At 39.4% G+C, this 25703-nt stretch overlaps 1 protein-coding gene across 1 annotated transcript in view; it reads left to right on the top strand.

Moving 5' to 3' along the window:
• The window catches only part of GREM2 (gremlin 2, DAN family BMP antagonist), a 41064-nt gene extending 17597 nt beyond the window's left edge, over positions 1-23467 (top strand). The window contains exon 2 of the mRNA XM_082756574.1: positions 20612-23467. Coding sequence (XP_082612700.1) covers positions 20613-21119 — 507 coding nt within the window. The 5' untranslated portion in view covers position 20612 and the 3' untranslated portion in view covers positions 21120-23467. The remainder of the gene's footprint in view (positions 1-20611) is intronic.
• Positions 23468-25703: the final 2236 nt, after the last annotated feature.

Raw genomic sequence — 25703 nt, 5'->3', positions numbered from 1 at the left:
AGTTGGTTATTTGGATCACAATAATTACTCTATATAATACCTAAATATATATCTCTTTATTTACTTGAAAAGGAATTAAAGGGACTCTGAGATGTCACCTACCTCATCTTCTGCTTGTTAGGACTCATTTTATCTAAATTAATTCCTGGGACATGCGGTGATGTTTTTTTCTCCTTTTGCATCACTTTCTCCTTAACAATTCTGATGATGGATGAGTATACAAACTTAAGCAAATCTACTCCAGTGCCTGACTATCTGTATATCACGAAGTTTGCTAATAGAAATATCGTTTGAAATCATATTTTCAGGCACTATTGCATTTGCATACATGAAGCATAAAAAAGATTTTTTTTCTCCTTCCTCTATGTGTTTGGAAAGTAGTAACATCACTCCTGTTGTCTTTGCTTCATCATAATCCCTGATTTCTGCAATCTTGCCACATTATTATAATTTCTGTGTTTATAAAAGGTCTCATTTCTCTTCCCTGCCCTGCCCCTAGAAATGTTCATGTTTTTCCTGAATCATGGCGCCCAGAACTGGCATATAGCCTGTTACTTTTCTGCATGCACTTGTGCAGTCATATTTTGAATCCAAAAATCAAACCTTGGTTTGTCTTTTATGTTCTTGGAAGATGACCATCAAAGTATGGTGGGTATAGATTTTACTTTTTTTCCCCCAGAGATTTACATATAAATAGTGTTAGCTTCTGCTTTGGGATTAATTATCTATTTAATTATTTAAGTTTCCAGGTAATTAGGAGTCTCTTATCCTAATATAAGACATATTGGGACAGGCTGGTTGGTGACTGTGACCATCACTGTGAGTGGCATGACTGCACATAAAAACAATATGCAGCATGGTATGTATATATGGAAGTTGACTTATTAAAAGTTGCAACAGACTGTCATTGAAGTACAAAAACTAAGTCTTAATTTAAGAGGAATAAATATTACTTGAAGTTACTGATTAGAAAGAAAATCAATAAATTTGAGATGGCAGACAGCTTTCCCCCATTTTAATACCATCAGACCAGAACTGCAAATTCATTCAACCATGATAACATTTTCACCTCAATTTTAATTACAAGCATGTAGGGTGTGTTCCCTGATGCTTATGACTTTCTGTTGTGTAGGGTTATCACTCTTTTCTTCTAATATCTGGTAACTCCAACAGGCTTTTGGATCTGATCTTAATACAGGACATGTATTAAGTGTTTGCTTAGCTTCTTTAGTGCTAGTTTAAGGCTCTATTCCTTTAATCAGAAAGTAAATTACTAAAATGGTATGAATTCATATCTGTACGAGAGCTTGGCCCACTCTGTTGACCATTAAGTATATTATATTTATGCATATATCCAACTATTTTTAGCTGAAAAACATTAGCCTGTGTGGCACACACAATCCTCCCCTTTTTTGGAGAACAAAATGCCTTTGTTTGGTGACAGGGGAGAAGCTTAATGCACATGTTCTGTGCCCTTTGGATGGTCTATCATTGTGGTATGTGTGGCCTTTGACTGGACAAGAGAGATACAAGCTGGTGCCCCTTCGGCATTGAAGACTTCATCTTAGGCACTGCTTATATGCTGTTTCAGCATTCTCTTGAATGAATTCTGTAAAACATGTCTTTTGTCTCCCTTATTCATACATTAGGATCCTCATTCCATATCTTATCATGTCATATGTATGCACAATTTATGCTTTTGCCCAATGAGGGAAAAATGTGAATCCACATTGTAAATTCAATAACCAGAACAAGTGAACAACTTTGGTTATGGTTCTGGTGCTCTATTATGAAAGGGAGGTTAGGCAAATGTTTGCATTCAAATTGTGTTTTAAGTTCTTAGAGATTTTTTTTTTCCAGGTCATTAACTAGCAGATTTCTTCAGTCTCATAAGCTTTTTTAGCTCATCTGTTACCTGGAAAGAGAGTGGAAAACTATTTAAACTATTTCCCTCTAACTTCTTTCATGACGCCACATTTTTTGTTCTTTCTTTCTTTCTTTCTTCCTTCCTTCCTTCCTTCCTTCCTTCCTTCCTTCCTTCCTTCCTTCCTTCCTTCCTTCCTTCCTTCCTTCCTTCCTTCCTTCCTTCCTTCCTTCCTTCCTTCCTTCCTTCCTTCCTTCCTTCCTTCCTTCCTTCCTTCCTTCCTTCCTTCCTTCCTTCCTTTCTTTCTTTCTTTCTTTCTTTCTTTCTTTCTTTCTTTCTTTCTTTCTTTCTTTCTTTCTTTCTTTCTTTCTTTCTTTCTTTCTTTCTTTCTTTCTTTCTTTCTTTTCTCCTAAATTTAAGAGTGTTCAATTTTGCAAAGTGTGAATTGCATGGGTATGTAGCATCTTTACAAAAAAGAAGAGCCATCTCACCAGCTCACCATCTCAATTGTAGATTCTGAATTGGGCATGGAGAATCCAGCAAGGGGTGGTGTTAGGGCAGGGAAGGTGAGGATGGCAGGTGATTAATGGAGAAAGAGTGAAGGAGAAAGCCTTATTACTTCATATATCATGTAGATTATTCCTATGCAGTCTATCCAGGGGTTGTGTATAGTCACTTAAAACTCCAAAGCCTTTGGGGAAGAAACCTTTCAACTTACAAAGTAAGACACTCAAAGGTCAAAAAGTAGCATGCAGCAGATAGACTACATGTTTTTTCTTCCATCTTTAACATTTAGTTTTGCACTATAATTGTGGAGCTTATTTTCAAGATAAGATATAAGATCCTCTTTTTAAGAATCGTGTATCTATTGAGGAACTGAATTAAATGGTACATACCTCTTCTGGAAATCTAGTTGTAAGTAAGAGCTGTAATGTTTGTTACCTGCAAAATACAAGTCCTTGTGCCTTTCTAGCAGAATGAGGTTCTGGCAGAGAGTCATTTGCCTCAGCCATTGTGCCCTGTGCCCATTTGAATACCTTACATTTACCACCTGGCTTCAGATGGCCACTGTGGAGGACTGTGCATCTCCATTAGGGTCTGTCTCTGATGTGCCATCCTGTGCAAACACATTAGATGTCCTAGGGCATCTGGAATGATATTAGTGTGGTTAGACAGCTGAAGCCCATTTAGGAGATGATATAACCTTCACATTCTATTATTATTATTATTATTATTATTATTATTATTATTATTATTATTATTATTATCATTATCATCATCATCATCATCATCATCATCATCATCATCATCATCATCATCATCATCATCATTTTATTTTCTCACACTGCTGTGGTACAGACTGTAGTCCTACCACCACGCTGTTTAGACATAAAGACCATGCATCCCATACAGAAGTCAAAAGCATGCAGCTCTGTCAGTCAACGCCACCTTTATCAGCCACACCCTTTCAGCTACTTTAGCCTTCTCCGCCCTGAAACAGGTAGGTTGGGTGACACCATTCCCAGGCCCCAGTTTGGAGGGAGTATCAGGGTGTGGTGTCACAGCTGGTTGAAGGCAGCCTGGCACAGGGGCCCCAGCGGTGCTACTGATCTTGTAGGCAGCTGGAAAGCCGGTCAGCAAAACAACAACAAAAAAAGTTGTCAGCTGGATCAGCGAATTTATCTTGCTGACTGTGTGGCTGCTTGGTTGTTAGTACTGGCACAGAGTGACTGAGGAGAGAGTGTGTGTGTGTATGCATGCATGCTTATGCGCTAGGCAGGAGAGGGTGGAGGGAAGGTGGTGCAAGTGCGGCTAGGGACAGGGGGACCTTATATGTCTCACAGATTAAATTAATTAAACTACACCCCAGCTGGACTTGATATGACAGCATGAGATGATTTAAGCTTTATCTCAAAGGGGCACAGGTTACAATTAGAAATATATCCAACTGACATTAATCGCTGTTTTGGTTATTTCTCAAGGTCAAACACAGGGTTTTCTCTGTGCTATTACTTTACTTGAAAGTGGAATTGTGCTGTTCTGCTGAGTATATGAATTTGAACTCACATTCTGAAGTATTCTTATCAGAATGTAAAATTAAGAGAAAAAAAAAAAAAGCATAGGTTTTCATTCTTTAGGTGTGTGATTATTTTAATTTAGATTCAGAAAACTGGGGAAAAAATGGCTATTTTAATATGTTAGAATGATAAAATTCAGGGAGCTTAAATCAGGACCACGTGCTCCACATCACAAAGAGTAATCACAGAAAAATAGTGGTGGGCTCTATTTCTGTAAATTCCTTTAGGTCCAGGAATTTTATTTTTATTCCCTACCTAATTATCCAGCTTTAGCAGGAAGTATGGGTAATGGCTTATTGTGCTCTGCTCTTTCCTTCTACCTGTTTCTGTGATTTTTAGGTTTTCATCCCCCAGTGTGGAGGATGTGAGTTGAATTATCTCTGGTTCACGTGGGTACTGAAATTCTGAGGTTATATTCATAAATGGGGAAGATCTTGTTGCAGAGCTGGTTGTGTGAGAAATAAATAGCTGTGCCCCCTCTGCCTGAATTTCTGGATGTCTGGCAGTAGTTAATGGTGTTCGTCTTCTACTCAGTGGTGTCAGTTGAATGCATGTGAAATATGCCTGACAAAGCAGGACAGCCAGGGAGCTTGTGTGTGGCTCCTGAATTTGTCTGCCTTCTGCATGAATCATAACAGATGGCTTTGCCACCTTTCCAGCAGTACATCTGCGCACCCTGAAGAGGTGATGGTGTATAGATATGTTAGCAATGTTGTAGCCCAAAATGAAACCGGAGGCTTTGTTGGTGTGAGAACAGGAGTTTTCTGTATTGCTTGTATTGATTCAAGTATGTCCCTGTCACCTATTTCTAAAGTGTGTCCAAATCTCATCTCTGGTTTCTGTTAGATGATTTGTCATGGATTTGGCAAGCAGCCTTAAGCAAATATATATATATATATATATATATATATATATATATATATATATATATATATATATATATATATATATTTATATTTATTTTTGGAGGGGGAGGGGCAGAGAATAGTCATAGAGAGGACCTTGCTAAAACCATGGTATCTAGATGAACTCTTTATGTCTTTATACAGGTATGCTACAAATTCACGAAGTAGCTTATTTTCTGAGGTCTGTTTCTATAAACTCAAATATGCCTGTCTTGCTTGCTTTCCTGTTCTGCTCTCTAATCCCATTGCATATTTTGCTTAAACTGTATGGTATAATGAATTCCCACTTTTTTTTTAATTTTAGATAAGCTTAAGGGTCCTTCTCTTAAGCCTTCTATCAAGGATGTAGATATGAAATTGTGCACTTGTTCTCATGTAGCCTTTTATGTCATATTGTAAAACAAGAATTTGATTGTGGGGAGAAAAAAAAAAAAAAAAGAACGAACCCCCACACACAAACTTGTCCTGTATTTTAATGACAAAAGTTTTGCCAAGTGGCAATTAGTATTCCTCAGTTTTTGTGCTAATTAGGAGCTTCTCAGTGTCCTCCAAGAAATACATTTTCTGCTGAGTTAGCAAATATTCAGACAGGTGAGATAATTTGGTCTTCGATAGGTGCAATTTTTAGAGTGTTTTTCCATATTGCTTTTCCCTTTCTCTTTTATGGTCTGACATTATTCATATTTTTATGCTGTTTAAATCACTGGTCTGATCTGCACTGAGCTTCTCTGCAATTTTGTGTTGGAAAAAAAAAAAAAAAAAGTATGGCAGATGAATTAGTCACCCAAAGGAAAAGGTATTTATTGTTATGAAACTAAGGGAAGAGAGGAAACATAGTCTTGTTTTTCTTTAATGAGCTTCCATTCAAAATACAAGCATTAAAAATCCCATGGGGCTGTGGTTATTCTTGACCCATTGAAGACAGTCATGCTCCATGAATTGTGTTAGCTGGCTGCAAGGGTTCAGTTGATTCTTTTTCCTCTCCTCTCCTCTCCTCTCCTCTCCTCTCCTCTCCTCTCCTCTCCTCTCCTCTCCTCTCCTCTCCTCTCCTCTCCTCTCCTCTCCTCTCCTCTCCTCTCCTCTCCTCTCCTCTCCTCTCCTCTCCTCTCCTCTCCTCTCCTCTTTAGAAGTTTACCATTGCTGAGGCAAAAAGGTGTTTCATGTTAACTCTGTGAAATGGCTTCTTGACCTTTGAAAGTTTAATAGTTTCACATCAAGATTACCTTAAAACCAATTCTTTCTCACTTGCTCTTCTTATTCAAAAGGAACATAAGGATGAAGTCAGAATCTAGTAGTTCAGCTGAACTGAATTGAAAACCTAGGCCAGGTTTTGCCAACTCTCAGGAGAGTTGACTTTTTCTCCAATTTGTGTATACCATGAAGATAGAGCCTTTCGTCGTATCAAGGTCTCATAGTGTCATAAAATGTTTTTCATCCAGTATTATTTGAGATTCCAATCCTCTTGATCCCATATTACACACCGTTTGGCTGGTAAGTCTTCTGTTTAACCAACACAAAGGAAAAAGTCTAGAAAACAGCCACATTCATTGGTGAGAGAGCAATTTTGATAATGTCGCTGGTACTAGTGGTCTAAATCACTTATGACTATGTGAATTGTGTGTATGATCATTCACTAGGAAGCAAAGCAAATCTATGGAGTGATGGATTTTCCTTAGGATGATCTTACTTCAGGGATGATCTTATTTGGTCTGATCAACTAAAATGCACCCTGGCAAGTGGTGCAGACTGCATTCAGTTACTGAGCCAACTGACTGGTTTACAGATAGGGTGGCACAATTTTTTGCTGCTGCTAGGAGAACCATTACAAGTAATATGCTGAACCTCTTCAGCTGATCACCAGCTGATCACTCTCCCTTGTTGCTTCAGCAAGAAGTAAGTAAATGCTTGAACCAGCCGTAAGTGGCAGGATTAGTAAAATGTTTTAGACTATAATGTACAACATATTCTCTGACTGCTTTGTAATAAGAAAGGAAAAAAAAAAAAAAAGACCAAACTTTCTAATCACTCATTTCTCAGCCTCACAATCGGTCTTGCATTTCCTTGTCACATATGGGAATGTTAGCTAATGTATAGCATACTATAATTGTGTCAAAGGGAATCTGTCTTTGCCACTTCACTTTCATGACTCATAACTCTCAATCAAATCAAGCAATGACATGAAGTGGAGTATTGGTATCTTTCTCCCTGTACATGGTAGTATGAGGTCATCACAGGTGACCAAAGGTGTCATCTGTCTCTTCAAAGAAGTGCCACCAAAGTTAGAGCTAGAGTAAAGGCCTTTGATAGACCTGGAAGAGAAATGGAACTTTTCATATTTAAATTTCTGGCTAGATATTAGTTAACTCATTCTGTGATCCTTCCTGAAATTTCTGAGAATAACTTTCTGAAAGAACCGAAGAAAATAATATTTAGATTTATTTTTACTTGTCTGCTTCTAATGAACTTGAAAGTGTGTAATGGAAAATTATTCAAATGTGAACAGCGGTGACACAGTGGGAATGGCTTATGGTCAAACATTGTGAAAAAAAAAAAAGTTGGTTTGTTCATCTTCACCAACAGTTGGTGCTGTTCATCTTTTACTTGTGTTTATGTCTTCAATTACTATTAGCCAAAAAAAATAATCTCTGAGCCAGAAGGTCTCAAAGTTGGAATCTTTCCCCTTTTTGATGCTGCAAAATGATAAATGCAACTGTGGTTACAAGGTTAGAAATGATCCTGAAATAGCCTACAGAAGGGGAGCTCTGACCCTTTCCTGTGTGTCTGTGAGCAGAAAAGTTTGGTAATTTTTTCTGTAGGCTTCCTCTTTTCTTCATCTGTCATAGGGAGCATCTTTCCTGCCATCACTAAGAAATATGTGCGCTCATTCCATTCCACGTGATACCTATACGATATATGAGTCCTTTACACTTTCCTTTCTGGTATTAAAACTGGATCTGCCGTCCTGATTCAAAAGACTAAATTTTCATATCCAAGTCAGTTCATCTGTTTGTCATGCATCATTCCATTTCCCAAACTGTATTTGAATGACAGCTCAGCTTTGAGACTCTGTCCAGCTTCACAGTTTCAATCATTGTAAAGATGGTTGAATGAACATTTCTCGTTCCAAATATTGAGTTGTTACTTTAAATCCCAATACTAGTTTTGCCTCTCATTCACTTGTCCAGTGGCACACTGCTGAATCTCCTTTTATTCTTTGAAGGGAGTCTGAGGAAACCAGCTCATGCGTGTTTTTAATTATATGTTTGTTCAGCCCTCTGTGGATGTCAGGAGCTGTGAACAGTAAACGCCAAGTGATTGCCAGGAAGAAAGCTGCTGACTGCAGTACATAGTAGACAAAACCCTTCTATGTAACTGCCACTGCCTTGCCATGCACATACCAACAATATCTGATTTTGATTATAGTTTCTCCTGTGATGATAGTACTGTCTCAGGTTCTCCTAGAGACAAAGTCTTGGTCAAGTGAAAACATAAGCAATGGTGTCATCAAGGACAAAGTCAGTCTCCCCCAGATTCCAGTCTATTGACTCTTCTTTCTTCCTCATTTGAAGAGAACTGAAAAGCTAACAATCCTCCTTTAAATGAGCATAACTTGCTGTATTATGTTAGTCTAGACAAAGGAAATCAAATTAATTAGCAGAAAGACTGTAAATGTGCTGTGTAGGAGGACCTGTCATTAAAGTACCTCATCCAGGCTCCTGTGGCTTGGTTTGCATTCCGAATGATAACTCTGGTCTTCCTTTCGGCAGAAGAAGAGAAATAGAATAATACTAGGCTTCAATTAGAACCATAATTTAGTCATGGACAAGGAGAGGGGGAGGTGAGTAGGAAGACAGTTGCTCTGCTAAGCCTAGGTCATAAAATATAAAATCCCAGTTTATGCATGGCAACAGATCCTTCTATGATTGAATTACAGCCTTCACTTTCAATAATGGGCCAAGTCTGTAAACCAGAATACAGATAGAACAAATATTTACATTCTTAGGGCAATGTCGGAGGAAGAATCACTGAGCAGAGCATGAATCAAAGCCACAAGAACATAGATGTGGGACAGCCACGTGTTGCCATCAGTGTGAAGTGGGAAGGACAGAGTAAGTTTCCAGAATTTGGATGTAAACTTTTCTGCAGTATTTCACTGGAGGTTCAGCTTCTGGTTAAGCAACTCACACTGCCAATAATTATGAATAAACTGCAGTTTGTCTTTATATTCTGCGCACTATACATTTTCCAGTGTATCCAGAAAGTGGTATTGAAATACCTAGGTATTTAGCAATGTTTATATTAATAATGAATACTTACAATTTTATTCGTATTTCTGACTTTAGCACCTCATAACTTTTGTACTTTTGGCAGTTGATTATCTGCTGATGTGATTTATTTTGGTCCAGCTGACAGCTATGACAGTAGTAAACATTACTTTCAATTTGTAAATATTGATAGACTTGTAGTGAAATAAATTAAAATTCCTTTATTTAACTTAACAAAATAACTGGAAAACAAGGGTCATAATGGTTCCATATTGAGGAGTTTGCATCAGGACATCAGTTGACACGTACTGCCATAGCCAAGAAGCCATATAACTCTGAAGTTTTTGAACTCAAAATTTCATTTTAATTTATAACGTGCATACACAAACGTGCATACACAAACAACCATCAGGATATGTGGTTTCTGTCCTTCTAAGCCCTCACAAATTTCAATTTCACTTCAGTCTTGTACCCGAATTTTCTCATATGTGATCTTGAGCGAACAGGTTCTCTCTCAGAGAAAACACCAACAACTGAGTTAAACATTTGAAACAAAAGTAGTTAAACAGAGTTTCTGATGGACCATTAGTTAACCCACAAAATATAAGTGTAAAAGTAAGCCAGGCAGAGGCCTTAGGGAAACAAGAAAATATCTTGTAACTCCCCAAGTAAATTTGTTAACAAAAGGGGATCCAAGATATCACAGGATCAGCTCACTGGTAATACCATGCATGGTCAACAGCAGTGAAGCATTCTCGCCTGGCTTCCATCTATGTGTGATGCAAATAAGGCTTTCTTAACCATTGGGCCAGCTTATACACTGAGCAAGAGAATGTAGTAAAAACTTGGAGGTGACCCATTCTTGTTTCAAGGGGTCTTGTGTTACACATGAACGTTAGAACTCATGATTTCTGATTTTCTATGGATGTGTTTGGTTTGCCAGTCCACTACAGTAACTCTAAACAGCGTCTTTACTACTCACGCCACTTAAGGTACCAAACAATGATATCCTTGACTTGTTTGACCTTCCTCTTGCCTGAAATAACTTTTGTGCCTTCCTGTATGCCCAGGAACAAACACAGTGCACTGCAATGGATGTTTCAAAACTATCTTATTGTCAAAGTTGTTTGAAATTGGACCAGTGGATTAAAAAATGTAATTGTAAGGAATTGTCAGATGTATAATTCACGTTGCTCATTAAGAAAAGACTGAAAAATGGGGGATTCTCTAAATTCAGCATAATTGAGGAGAAAAATGCTGCTCTGTGAAGCTAATCGTTCTGGTAAGGCACTTAGTTACATGTTTGCCTGGCTGGGATTAACATTAGCTTGATAGTTGTTTAGTTTGTTCATTACCTTCTTTAGTTTGTTCATTGTCTTCTGCACTCTGTTCCCAGAACTGTTGTAAGGTTTAGTCAGCAAAACTGATGTTTTGTCAGGCAAATTTAATCAGAGATAAATGTAAATGAAAAACTCTTTAAGCAACAAATCAACGCTATTTTTTTATAAGAACTTTATGAAAATTGAGCTTCAGTGTTTCTTGCAAATAGCATATTGGAAAATTGTGGGATACACAGATGAAATTTTATGTGTGGGCAGGAATTTGTATACTACCTAATAAAAAGGGTAGCCCATAGTATATTGAGAGACAAGCAATTCTTGAGCCATCCATGTGTTTCAGCTCTATCAACAGGATATTGTCTCACTAAAAAACTTAATATAAATATTAGACCATAAATAATATTTTATATTTTTCAAACATGAACACAACTATGTCAAAGTAATAACATAGCAACTGCAGATAATTTCTAGAATAGACATAGAGCTTGACATAATGCAAATCATAGAATCATAGAATCATAGAATATCCTGAGTTGGAAGGGACCCTTAAGGATCATCAAGTCCAACTCTTGACACCGCACAGGTCTACCCAAAAGTTCAGACCATGTGACTAAGTGCACAGTCCAATCTCTTCTTAAATTCAGACAGGCTCGGTGCAGTGACCACTTCCCTGGGGAGCCTGTTCCAGTGTGCAACCACCCTCTCTGTGAAGAACCCCCTCCTGACGTCAAGCCTAAATTTCCCCTGCCTCAGCTTAACCCCGTTCCCGCGGGTCCTGTCACTGGTGTTAATGGAGAAAAGGTCTCCTGCCTCTCGACACCCCCTTACGAGGAAGTTGTATACTGTGATGAGGTCTCCCCTCAGCCTCCTCTTCTCCAGGCTGAACAGGCCCAGTGACCTCAGCCGTTCTTCGTACGTCTTCCCCTCCAGGCCTTTCACCATCTTCGTAGCCCTCCTCTGGACACTCTCCAACAGTTTCATGTCCTTTTTATACTGTGGTGCCCAGAACTGCACACAGTACTCGAGGTGAGGCTGCACCAGCGCAGAGTAGAGCGGGACAATCACCTCCCTTGACCTACTAGCGATGCCGTGCTTGATGCACCCCAGGACACGGTTGGCCCTCCTGGCTGCCAGGGCACACTGCTGGCTCATATTCAATTTGCTGTCTACCACGACCCCCAGATCCCTCTCTTCTAGGCTGCTCTGCAGCGTCTTATCACCCAGTCTGTACATAAAGCCAGGGTTTCCCCGTCCCAGGTGCAGGACCCGGCACAAATAACTGGATCTACCAGAAAACATGGAAAAAAATAGATGATAATTCTCCGTTGATTAGTGTTTTGAATATACAAGATTACATAATTATTGATTTTTAGAAGGAATTACTTTTCCCTGTCCCTAAGGAGAAGCAAGTAGAAGCAAGTAGAAACTTAAAACACTTTTATGGTGTTTTAAGGTAGAGGCCTCAATATTCTGCTAGAGCAGATCTCTATGCTCTCAAATGCCCTCTTCTGAGAAAGGTACAAATACAGTAATACATGTATATTGAAGACTAATGGTTTTCTGCCTTGCTGTGAGGGAGAAATGAGCTTTGTGATCTGGAAATAGGCCATTATTTGAAGCTATAAAGCAATAAAACTCCTAACACAAACTCTGTTCTACCAAACTTCAGGAAAACCGCATAGGACATTTTCACATAGAACTGCTTTCATATAGAAAAGTATTAAGTCTTTAAAGAAATGCTTGCATAAGGGTAATAAATCTGGTTTGATCAGCAAAAAGAATAGTATTAGTGCTATACAGTGTGATTAAAAGACCTTGCAAACTGTCCACTGCCAGTTAATTTCTGACCTCCAGTAACTCACTTCCCCTCTGTGCTCTATTCTGGTCCCACCATATGTTGTTCACCAAGTTAGTCTACAAACATTCTGAGGTTATGCCTCTTAGTCAGGCTCTGGTCTTGGATGAGATTTCTATGTTCTGTTGTAATGCAAACAACAAAAATATAATGGAGACTACTCATTGCAAAATAGTCTTTTGTAGTATCGATTCTCCAGCGAGGAAGGAATGAAATGAACTATTGTATTTAAATGCTGAACTTTCCCCATTCTTGTGTTGACTATCTTCTTTTCCAGCAGGCTGAGGGATAGTCACAAATGAAGACGTTTGCTCAAGCCACCGCTTCTCTTCCGATTTAGTTTTTAGTTTCCCAAGGGCAGAATTCTGCTGTTTTCTCCTGAATGAAACACTGCCAAATGGGAGTGTACCAGCTGTCTTTTGCACAGAAGAATAAAGTTTAATGTAGGCTGTTATTGCTTGCTGGACAAAATGTTCATGTCCAAACAGAAATGACTTGTCTATCTGGGGCTCTTACGCTGAAAAGCGGGAGAACACTGAAAAGGAAAACAAACATCTTTTTAACCTGGTTCACTCTTGAAAAAAAAAATACACATTTTTAGATTCAGAGGAGAACTAGCTTCCAGACCATTCCAAAAACCTATTCTCCTTGTATCCAAGGAGTTTTCTTTTATTTATTCCTCCCACCCCCTGACTGTAGCATTCTCCAAAACCAGGTTGGGAGAAAGAAAATCAACCTCATGGGCAGCAAGCAGAAATCTGGTTTTATTTTGTGGGTTTTTCCCTCCCCCCATTCTCCCTTTTTTCCCAACTGTTGCATGTGCTGCCAGTACTGATGACTACCCAGACACTTCTGAGTAGGACATCTCACTCTGCTTGGGACAATTCACATGTGCTCACCAGGCAGACATTTGTCTGTGGTTGGCTCTAAAACCACAAGTTCCTGAAACTGAAATTGCAACAAAATTTAGGAGTTTTAATCATAACAGTATTCCCCAAAGTCTTTGTCCAGTTACCTGTTAGTATTCAGTCTGAGCTCTGTGTATTCAGGTCCCTCTAAAAATGGCATTGCTGCATTACCTGAGTACTATAGGATGATTTAACACATTTCTTGCCACTTTTCTTCCTCATCTGTATTTTGCTTTTGCCTGTGTAGAACTGATAAATGCTGATGCAGTTGTGGGATCAAATCTTAGTTGCTGATAAATAGAGGACATTTTGAAGTTGATAGCATCTTGCTTCTCTATATTACTTGGGTAAAATTCAACCTTAAAAATAAAACAAAACTGGAACCTAGTTCCCTTCAATATTTTCTTCTAGTTGGACAATTGCCTTAGGAATTGCATATATTATATAAATGGTGGGGTTTTTTTTGTTCGTTTGTTTGTTTTTTTGGTATGCACTGGTATTTATCATGGATAGAAAAATAGTAAATGTATCTCAAATTAAAATACCAGGGCTGGTTTCACCAATATTTCTATTTTTTTCTTTGTCACTTTAGTCTTCTGGAATTCTAGGTCACATCTTAGATGTAAAAACCTGATATCTCAGCTATTGAAATTTCCAGTGACAGTCCTCACAAGCTCCTAGCTTGGAAAATTAGAAAATTTTTCTGAATTCCTCCAATATTCATACTATTAAAAACAAAAATAAAAAAGTGAAGCCCAGGTTTAGAAGCTATGCAAGATAAGAAAGATTCAGTCTGTGGAGAGACGAACACCATAGATCAGTAATACAATATTTAAATCAATATACTTCCTGGCAGCATGTCAGTGCAAAGAAGAGCATAGGAGTAATGTGATCTCTTAACTCTGATGAAATGAGCAGCTGCATTCAAACCTGTTTCAAATGTGCTTGTCTGAAGTTCCTGAAAGAAGGAAACCATGGTTATAAACATGGATTTCTGGTGGCAGAAAGGTAGATAAGAAAGATAGGGGACAAACTGGGAAGGAAAAGATACAATTCTAGCCAGTTTGCTTTAGTGCCAAAGGTGAACTTACCTTAAATTTTCTTCATAATTGCTCCTATCCTAAAAATAACATATCTGACATATTAAACATGGCTGAACATAACAGGAACAATTTTTGTTTGAGTCCTTGATTCCTCTTATATTTTTGTTCATGCACCAGAAATTCTTCTACACTCCCAGCCTCTTTGTGGAAAATTCAAGATAAAACTCCTGGTTGTAGAGAATTTATAGTGAGAGCTGAAATTAGTGTGAAGTAACCTCATCTGTGTTTTTTTAACTAGCTTTACCTTAGCAAAGACTGGCCTCATCAATATATTTGTTCTATGTACTTTTATCTATGTATATTCTCTATTTTTCATGACTTTAAATTCAACACCTTCAGGAACTGTCTTGACAAGGAGAATGTCTAAGTTATAACATCATGGGGGAAATGCCAACCTCTTCTGAGGGATGCAGCCATACATCTTTGAAACCCTTCCATACCCTTTCAGAAACAGAACAAGAGTCTGACCAAAACAGTAAGGTTCCTGAGACATCCAGCTTGTGGGCAGACCTCTTCTGTTTCATTCACAGTTTTTTGTCATTGCCTGTAGGTTTGCATGGGCCTCACTGAAGGAGAGGTGTTGGTGGGAGGAAGACAGAAGGATGGAGAGGAAAAAGATTCTCCATCCAAGCCAGGTAGTGAGCATGCAAGAAGTTCATGATATCTGGAAAAAAAAAAAAAAAAAAAGTTTTATTTTTCTACCCGTACTGCTAGGGTTGTGACGCAATAAAACTGCTTTCTCCCAGATCACTGTAAAAGGTTCTTAGAGGGCAAGAATGGAAAAACTTCTGCCTGTAATGGCATTAATTATTGTTTTTTAAACAGTCATCCCCTTTGGTATTGCGTGCCGTGGTGTTTAAAGTGATGCTTTAAAAGTATTCCTAGTACATGGTAGATCTTTATTGCTAAAATGAAGTTTGTTTGTTTGTTTGTTTGTTTGTTTGTTTTTATCTGAGTATCTGAATAACACATTATAGCTGCAGTACTGGGTTTTCTGTTTTTTTTTTTTTTTTTTTTTTTTTTTTCCCTGCCTCCTACATGTTCTTTTGTTGTGGTTGGCCTCAGTCTTACCAATTTAATCACAAGAATCATGATTAAATGGTGGAATCATTCATTAAGAGGTCCATGCTTCTGCAAAAAGAATGATATAATACAGTGTTCCATTATTGCTGTTGTTTTTAGAGACACAGGATCAACAGTTTCCAAAGGATACTCAAAAAGAAAGCTAGCACCAAATGCCTCCCTTGCACAAAAATGCTTGATCGGTGTAGTTTTTATTTGAGCAATTTACCATTAGAATCATGCTTGACCATTAATAAATTAAATAAATAGCATTTTTGGCTTCCTGATAGAGAATCTGATATTTCCTGGCTTCCCACATATATTATTAAAGCCAAGTCACAGTTCTTTGAAAAGTTACTGCCTGGCTTGTCTTCAAGGAACACTTCTTGTGTCCCATCTTAAATGCTGAATACTGACCATGCACACCATGTTCTTATGTTAATATACATATGGCTGTTTTGTATTTATTTATTTTTTTTGACTAGGTCTAATAAGAAAGTAAGTGGGAAGTCAAAAAAAGTTTTGGTAACAGTTTCCCAGAATTAACTGACTAGCCAGTGCCAAAGAAAAGATCTTGTATTTCTGAAGTTTGCAGGATGGAAAAGAACGATGCAGGGGATCAAACATGACTGGGTATATATCATGCCACAGAACTGTACCTGATTTAATCTAGGCTATCTTGCCTGCCTTTTGCTGCTAGTTGAAGAGAAATAACCATTTTCCAAGGGAAACTCTTCTGCTATGAATGAAGTTCAAAGTTTTCAAAAAATTAAGCATATCTGATTTTTTTTGTTTTTTTTTTTTTGTTTGTTTTTGTATTTCTGTCGTTCTTCCCATTATCTCATACAGTGCTTTTGATGACTGTAGAATAAGTTTATAGCACTAAATCTTCTTCCACATATGTATTTACAGTTTTATCAGAGAGCACAATGCTTCCAGGCATGCTGATAAAGGCAAAAGTATGTGTTACATTCTGAAACAAGCAAATAGGTCTTACAGTTGCAGTTTTCCTGAGCAGTTAATGTTAAGATACCACAGCAATCTTCTAGTTACGTCCCTCTCTCTTCCTCTCCACCTGAAGATCAATCCTGAAGCAGGCTGTTCTAAGAAATCGGAATTCAGAAATAGTCAGAAACTGCATCCTGAGCTCAGAAAGTGAAGTCATGTGCTTGAAAACTAGAGGAAGCACCAGAGCAGTCACTTGGTACAGATGGGCACTGTCATTACCTACTTTCCTGTCTTTTGGACGATAGCTCCCAGTTGTGTTGGTAGACTTCTCCAAAATGATGCACTTGAATTCTGAGGTCAAAGCCATTGCTCCAGCTCCCAGAGAAGTGCCCTAACCACAAAACTATAGGCTATTTTTGGGGTTACACTACTGCCTGTCCTGCTCCAGAGCTGGATTGCTTTCAAGAATGCATGAGTTATAGGGCCAGAAGGTCGGTATGCATGAGAGAGCCTGACTTGGTAGATATTTTATGTTACACAGTAATTGGATACAAACAAGAAATAAAGCTAAGGGCAGACACAGCAATCCTGGGTCTTCCCCTCCTATCTGAGTGACCTGACCTCTCTGGATTACAGAGCTGGATCTTGGCGTTCCTGTTTCCTTGGCCAGTCTTTTTACGCTCCTGGGTACGTGATAGCACAGCTCCAGCATGACATGTTTCATGAGCTTATGAACACATACTTGAAGCTGATTTCTGTATCTAAAATAGGTAAAAACTTAACCTGTGAAAAGCAAAGGCAGCCAGGCCCTGTTTTGTGTCTAGTGTAAGGTTATTTTCTGCATCAGTTCACACATTCAAAATATGGGTTCGGTTGGGGAGTTGCAGCAGCTGGCACAAACTCCTAAAGAAGATGAAAACTGTCACACAGGAGCTTCCATCGTCCCTGACATGGGGAGCCCCTCAGTGCAGTGGGATTCATAGACTCTTGCTGTCATTTGCACAAGTATTAGCAGTTTTCAACACTTGAGACCACATGCCAGGTAGTTCTTTGATATTGTAACAGGACAGAACTGCTCTGTTCTTGCCAGAAGCTGGAGACTTCTCACTTATATTTTGTTTCTTCTCATTCTGCTCTGTGTGCAGACAGGCAGCATTCACCATGTTGGTTTGCATTGTAGTTTACCACAATGATCTGTTTTTATGAGAACAGCGAAGTTTCTCTTCTCTTTGCATGTAATTACCTAAAACACTTGTAGTCCACAGCATATTGCTGGCATCAGGTGACCTTGTTTGCACCCTTACTGGCTTGAATAGGGGGCTTGTGTGCCAGGGTTTAGGAAGGCGTGACTTACCAGCTAGTCAGGGGCAACTCTGATTAGAAATTCCATGTTCTGACATGATACACATTTGACCTGTTGGAGTAAAATAGAGTAATACACTCCCTTTACATATCTGAGGGTTCAGGCTTGAGTGGGATCAGTGACAGAAATAGGTGTTGCATTCCTACCTGTCTGTAGAAGTACTTGCTAACATGCACTGCAGTGTTTGATTTATAACCATACAATAGTGGCTTTGATTAATAATGCTTTATGAGTTGTAAACATAGACTTACTGAATAAATCTTACTTATTCTGTTGGATGGCTTTCCATGCCCAAATAAAACGGTTTCAGAAATTACAAAGCTATTATAACGTTTCTCTACATTATAGACTTTTTTAGCTTTCTGTCAGCTTTACAAAATTCCTGTATAGGAATCCTTGACATGAAAGGAAAGTTGTTTTAACTTCCATTTTGTGATGATAAAGGGTGGTTGTAGTAAGACAGGGTTTCACAAAGAAAGGGGTTGTGGAAAGTGTCTCTCCTTTTGATGTGTCTCTAGACCTATACTTTTCCCCATCAGAATAAGAGAAATGAAACTGGAGAGGTGATATCCCTGCTGAAAAGGGCCAAACTCCCTCCCTGAAGGACAGTAGAGTTAGTATAATTACTTCTTTGTGTTCTTGCATTTAAAAAGAAAAATAGAAGAGTATGTCAGAGCGGTGCTGGCATAAGACATCTTGTGGAGAGCTCTCTTCTGCCTTTTTCTTGAAGATGTAGTCTCGTAATTCCTGTTTGTTTTTTTTTTTCCCCTCCCCTTTCTACATAAAACATAAAGCAATGGGCATCAGTTTTTTTATCTACTACTGAAAAGCAGCCATCAGTACAGAATAACATGAGAACAATTTGAGAGGAAGCGTGGAACACTATATTCAACTGAAACTAATTACCTGATTAGATTTTGGCCTGGCTGTGGGGGTTGACATCCAATGGTCTTGGCGACAATACCTGTGAACAAAGCCAAGTCTGGTCTTGATTCATTTAAAGAATCTGGACAAACCTTCTGGACCTTGTGTGCTGAATTCTAAGCAGTGCAAAAATAGGCCACTTATTTAAAGTGCCCATGACTACCATGGATGTCAGGAGGCACCTTGCATACTTATAGATGAATGAGATTTGGGGGGTTTTAGAAACACCTGTCTCTATTGAAAGGTGATTCTGTTTCAAGCATGCAATCTGGCAAAATTTTAGGTCTGCATCAGAGCATTCTCCACTCTCAGCAGTAGGATTAGCACTTTCATTTCCTTTAGCACTTCCAACTTCTCCCCTTAAATTTTAGTCAAAAACTGACATTGAGATCTTGTAAACTTAGAAGATTACCTAAAAGATGTCTTACCTACTCTGCTATAGTAGTTCCTTATCTTTATCTCTCTAGAGGTTAAATACATGTTAAGTCTGCTTTGAAGCGTGAGAAGTGTTTATTATTGCTGTGTCAGTCTTCTCTTAGGTCTTCATCATTATTGTGGTTTAATCCAGCCGGCAGCTAAACACCAAACAGCCAGGACAACTGTAAACACATTTTTGATATGTTGGTGTCTTTCTTTGTTAGGAAAATAGCATGTTTTTATGTTAGGACTACCTATATAACATCTCAAGTGTCTACTGTGTTAGACATATCTATGTTTATTGGAGTGTCTTGGCATCACACTGAAGGAAAAAAAAAAAAAAAAAAAAAAAAAGCATTACTTGGAAGGATTTGAAGCTTTACTGGGAAGAGACGGATGACTATTTCATCTATACACTATTACAAAAATACAGTCCATTAAGAGCAAAGGTCTTCTAGAAAGACTTGAAATGTCCTTACCTCTGAACTGGAAGCTTCTGAGCTGCACTCATTTTGGCCCCCTAGAAATACTCTTCTCTCCCTTCCCTGAGAGAACAAAATTAAATAAACTGTAGAAATGAGCTGTGACAGTTCATTGGTGAGCATTGGAAATGCTCATTGGTGAGCATGAGGAAATTTAGTACTTCTACTCTGATATCATGGAAGCACATTTAAAAACACTACTAAACTGAATTGGACAAGTTGTTGATGAAAATCCAGGAGCTGCTAAGAGATGCTCTGCAGAACAAGAAATTCTAATAGACAACCATAGGAAAAGTATTTTTGCCAACTGGCTTATTATTTTAAGTTAACAACTGGCTTATTCTCTAACCTATTCCTTAACATCTAAAGTAAATATTGAATTCTCCCCTGTTTACAAACCTTCTTAAGCTATTTGCCTAGGAGGCCTTGCAGTAATGAAGTCCTCAAAGTTGTGTTTAAGCATTTCCTCCTGTTGCAATAGCAAATCCATCAAGTTTTCGGACTCCCACAAAGACAGCAAATGAAGGCTGTAAGAGCCTTAAGCCCCAAAACATTTCAGAAGCAATTTGAAATAACAAAAATAAGCTTTTGGACACCTCTCCCTCCTTCGGCAGGGAACTTGTGTAGATAGGGACTCCAGGGCTGAACAGGCAGACAGGAGTTCACCTCATGTAACCTGGTATTCCTTTCTCCTCTCCACAGCCATCCACAAATGAGCTGTCACAGTATTGGCAGGAGTCTCCTGAGCCTTCACTAGCCAGAAATTTGCCCAGCTGTTTGGCCCAGGATTTCACAGAAAAAGAGGAAACCTTTCTAGCTGAAGCTTCTGTAAAGTCACTGGTTCAGTGATGAAAGCAGAAGCTTCCCTATGAGGGAAAGAGAGTAGCTGGAAGCTGTGATTTTTCAACAGGGCCTGGCCTCTTCATGATAGATATTCACCCTAGAATATACCCCTAATCTCTTAGGAAAAGTGGTGAGATTGCAAAGGCAGTAAGGTCTCATTTTTTTCTAACAGTATGTGTAAAGTTAAAACTCCATTACAATCTTGTGGTTTGAAACTGTGTCTCTTCTAACAGCTACTTGTATTGCCATTGCAGGATGACTTGGAAATTTGCCTTGTCGGTCCTCCTGATGGCAGCGCTGGTTAGACTAACAGACACCAGGAAAAACCGCCCTGCAGGAGCCATCCCATCCCCGTACAAAGACAGCAGCAGCAACAATTCAGAGAGGAGGCAGCAGCTGAACAAGGAGGTGCTGGCCTCCAGCCAGGAGGCCCTTGTGGTCACCGAAAGGAAGTACCTCAAGAGCGACTGGTGCAAAACACAGCCCCTGAGGCAGACTGTCAGCGAGGAGGGCTGCATAAGCCGCACCATCATCAACCGCTTCTGCTATGGGCAGTGCAACTCCTTCTACATACCACGGCACGTGAAAAAGGAGGAGGAGTCCTTTCAGTCCTGTGCTTTCTGCAAGCCACATAAGGTCACCTCTTCGACAGTGCAGCTGGAGTGCCCTGAGCTGGACCCACCATTCCGACTCAAGAAAATTCAGAAGGTGAAGCAGTGCCGCTGCATGTCTGTGAATTTGAACAACTCGGGCAAACTGTGAGAGCAGACGTGTAGCTACTAATTGGTGTTGTCTCCACCAGACTTACTGCTGCCTCTCCTCTCCTGTTGGGCAGACTGTCTCTTCTTGTTTTTTTGTTTTTTTTTTTTTTGTTTGTTTGTTTGTTTGATTTCTTTCAGAAGGCATCTCTCCAACAAGGAAAGGCTCCTTGTCACTTGCCTACTGGAATAAAGCTTTTTAACGGGCTGTGTTATGCACTTCACCATAAAGTTTCAGCGTATGTCCAGTATCATCTGGCGGTTGAATCTTCCGGAGTGGAGCAGGCTCCCAGAAGCTGGGATTGATCATCTAAGTGACCAGTTGGCTGAATCCAGCATTAATGTTTCCACTGTGTGGAGTAAAGCCCCCTGCCCTACACTCCAGTCCCTTCCATAAGAAGAGAACGCCTTCCTGATGCGTTGGTTCAGAGCTTGCTGCACTCACTCTGACGTGCTGTGGTGCAGCCTGGAACCGGATGATGCAGACAAGAAGAGTAGCAAGGGGTAACACGCAGAAAGGAAGTGAGACCCTCTGATGAGGCTCAGCTTCTTAAGACAGCTTTAATTGTGCAATGACAAACTGTTCGGGGCTTTTAGTCTGAACTGCAGATGAGAACTGAAAGGGAGAGGGTGAAGCGTCAGGTCAGCCACCATGATCACATCAGCAGATTGAAGATGGATTCTTATGCTGCTGTGGCTGGAATACACTGAACACGTGGTCTCTGCAGCAGTGTTTGTTTTGTAACCTAGCTATAGTAAACAGCTGTTTAAAGTATTATAGACCTAGCCATGTATATTTTTCTTGTGGCAGAATATGCCAGAGATTAAAATGTGTTGAGTAAGAGACTTGGTTGCTAGGTCAGCTGCCTGGCTTAAAATGAACGTTTTAACTAGGCTTTTAGTAGGTTTTGTGTGTTATATATGTGTGTGTTTCTTAATTCAAAAGGACAACATCCATTTATTATCTTATATTTATGCCTGCTCAGACTGGGGAAGGTGGATGGGTAGTGGAAGAGGAGCTGAGAACCCTAACAGTGTTTCACTTAAGGTATAAAAGCACTGTTGCACAAAGAACAAAATTTGGTCATTGCTGGTCCGAATACAAAAGCTGCCTTATGCATTAGTGTCATCAGGTGTTGGGAGTGGCATCTCTGACTGGAAACCATGCTAACATGTTAGAGTTGAAGGACAGACCCATCAGTCAGTGCTGTGGGAATGGGTCACAGCTGTATGAACAGGGGGAGAGTCAGCAGTAATCACTACAGCTCTGGTGGTCCACTGTGCGTTTTTGTTCTACATAATCAAGTGTTGGTGAACACTTGCAGTTCGTTTTGATCATACTGTGTTGTTATTCAGTTGGTGGAGTTTAGCATGTCCTGTATATCCTGTTTGTTCCAGTTCTGATCTGTATTAGTACCAGCTGCATTAAAATCCTAAGATGTCTAAAAACAAACCAGCCCCTTTCCCCAAACCAAAGCCTATGCATGCTCAATCGTCTGAAGCTTACAAATTAAAAATGACAAGTTGACTCCCTGATGCATGAATTAGGATTCAGCATCTGCATCTACTGAAACCAGCTTGCTGTGGGAACTCTTTCCTGCCAGCCTCTTTACATGTAGCCACTTCAAGGGGTTAACGTATTTAGGCCTCTGGCCAGCCAAAGAGTTCAGTGCCACATTATGCGAGACAGGCTGCTCTAAGAGGCTTTTGGGACTGAGTTCCACAAGAGCTCACCAAGCGGTTTATGGAGATTGGCACGGGCAGGATGAGGTTAGTCAGGTATGTAGCCCTATTAGGTGAACAGCCATAGGTTTTCTGCTGATCATTCAGAAGTACACAGGGAGACCCTTCACACTGGATTGATTTAGAGGCTGTCAGTACAATGCTGCCAGAGTCATACCAGCCACCAAATGGGAAGTGTTCATTCTAGGCTTGATAGTATCAATGTGGGTGTGGGGAAAGGTGGCAATAGCTGTAATCTATTATGACTCCAGGGATCTCAGTCTCCACTTGAAAGAAATGAACTGAAAGTCAGGCATTTTGGACTGGAGAGAGAAAAACACCCTAGTGACTTCAGTTAGGAAAAATGTGCAAGAATCTTTAAGCTATGCCCTGCCTGTTTTTTTTTTCCCCAGATTGCAATATGAATATGCTGCAGCTTAAAGCTCCATCTAGGAGCTATTGTTTATGTAAAAATTGAGTTGAGCTTGTGATGGTTAAAACTGTATTTAATTCTTGTTTTATAAATGAAAACAAAAATGAAGAAATGCTTTAAGTATAATGTAATTATTTTATAGGTCTACTATTAAATTATAGATTGAATAATAAAGCTACTATAGGGTTATATGGCATCCAGGTGTACAGGCTTTGCTTCAACACCTTGTGTCCAGCCACTCTCTTATCAGTATATTTTTCAGCTTCCTTTTGACCATACTAGATGCAGGTAAATGGATTGTCCTAAGAGCTTGTGAAAGCCTAGCTACTTCTCCCCTTTTCCCCTACCCCACCGCTCCACTGCAAAGATACCTGCAAGCGAAGAGAGGAAAACAGATTGAACTAATAGCAGATTCTGGAGTCATTTATTCATGTACAAATTCTGGCCTTTTTTTGGTTAACTGGCAAGAGCACAACCAAAGCTCACTGAACTGAACTGCTGACATCATTTGTGGAAAGAGAAGTAACTATTATCTCAACCTAAGTGATTTTACTTAAAATGCAGGTAGATCCTTATGTAATAGGTACCAACTTACCCCATAGGGAAAAAAAAAACAACACACCTGTATTAAGATTTAAATGAGTTTGAACTCTTGCTATCAACTCTTGAAGGAGTACACTGTATGAATCTCAAAGTATAGGGTAGTGTGTGTTATTTGCTTGTTTGTTTGCTTGCTTCCAACCCAGGGAAAAGGGAGTAACAAAATAATCTTAAAGGAAAACATGAGTGAGCCATCATTTGGCCAGAAGAGATGCCTATCGTGGACCTTGAAAGAAGCACCTAGACCACAACTAGGAAGGGAGGGCTGTCTCCTGTATGGCAGAGTAACTGACATTGCAGAAACCCTTTGCTGTCTTCCCTTTCCCCGATGTCTTGACCAAAGCCTCTCATAGTTCAGCAATTTAATTTGTGAATTTGTGAGTTTTGCTTGTTTGGTTTATAAGCAATTTGGTTTTACTGTTATGCTGTGCTTTCACTACCTAAGTAAGTGTGGTCAGGGCCCTCTACTAAGAACCTGCAAATGACTCCGTCACTTGGCTCAAAAGCAGCTCAGGCAGCCATCTTCTCCAACACCCCACTCGCTTCTGCCCATCTCTTAGCCACTGTCATGCTTTTCCAGTAGCTTCATTGCCCAGCACCCACCTGAACTTGTATCTGTTTGCATTACAACCCAGATTCCAGCTTGGCTCTCCCTGCCTCTAGCTGCCTGACTACCAAAGCGTACCAGAGGTTTATGCAGTAATCCAATAAAGTCCCTGTTGTGGAAGCAGTCCAAGACCAAGGCAAAATTCCCAGCATCGATGGAAGAGGCAGTAGGTCAGATAGATCCTGTATTTCTTAAATGCGACTGGTGTTAGCTGTACCACTGTGGAACTGCTGACTTGGCAGGGCACCAGTCTGTGATGAGTGACAAATGAAGACTCCCAGTTTCTAAGAGCTTAAATTTGAGCTACAGCTGAGAATAAATAAGAAAATAGTTTTGACTCAACAGAAAGTTTATCATTCTTTATCTTCAGAGAGACACCATGCTTCTGAGACAATGGACTTACAATTAGAAGCCTTTACAAGTAGGTTGGATGAATGTTTATCAGATACAGATGGGTCTGCCATAAGCAAGAGAATAACCTGGAAAACCTGTTCCATAACGTAGGTCTCATTTGATTGATGGGCAGTAGATCTGAATGACGTTGGACATTCTTTTTTGTCTTCTTCGTTTGTTGACCAGTTCATATTATCTTCAGAAAAAAAAATCAGCTCTATCAGTTTCACTTATTGTGTCTACAGCGGTTCAAATTTGGCGTAACTTAACTGATATAAAGGACTTGGCATAAACTCAGTTCTCCTTATTAACTTAGAGCATGCAAGAAAATAATGACAATGAAAAGACTTGCTACATGTTCTCTAAATTAAATTAATAACTGTTTCCAACTTCTTACGCTCATCACTGAGAAATCAGGCAAGAAAAAATGACAACATATGGAAGATATTACTAATTGCATTCCCAATGCCACTGTTGGTTAATACTTAACTGACTTTTGGAAGTGCTTTGGGATGATGAAAGTTGCTACAAAAAAGCTAACCACTACTGCGTCATAACACATATGACAAAGTACCATGCTTCTGAAAGACTTTAATTTGCAAAGCAGAACACTACAAATCTTCACAGTTCCTCATAAAAGCCAGACTTTTATTCTCATACTCAGTAAGTTACACCCACTGCTCAGGTATGAAAGTCCTTATTTAGCTGCTGCAATTTAAGTAACTCCGTGATATATGGGGTTCACAGTCAACAAAGGTTCAGAACATGTGGAACATTTGATGTTGCAATAAACAGGGGGTGAAGGGACCTAAGGGGCTGTTCCACCTCTTAAA

The sequence above is a fragment of the Aythya marila genome (genome assembly GCF_965140915.1).
Source record: "Aythya marila genome assembly, chromosome: 3".
Lineage (NCBI taxonomy): Eukaryota > Metazoa > Chordata > Aves > Anseriformes > Anatidae > Aythya > Aythya marila.
The sequence above is the reverse complement of the archived record's forward strand: the minus strand, read 5'-3'. Positions and strand labels throughout refer to the sequence as shown.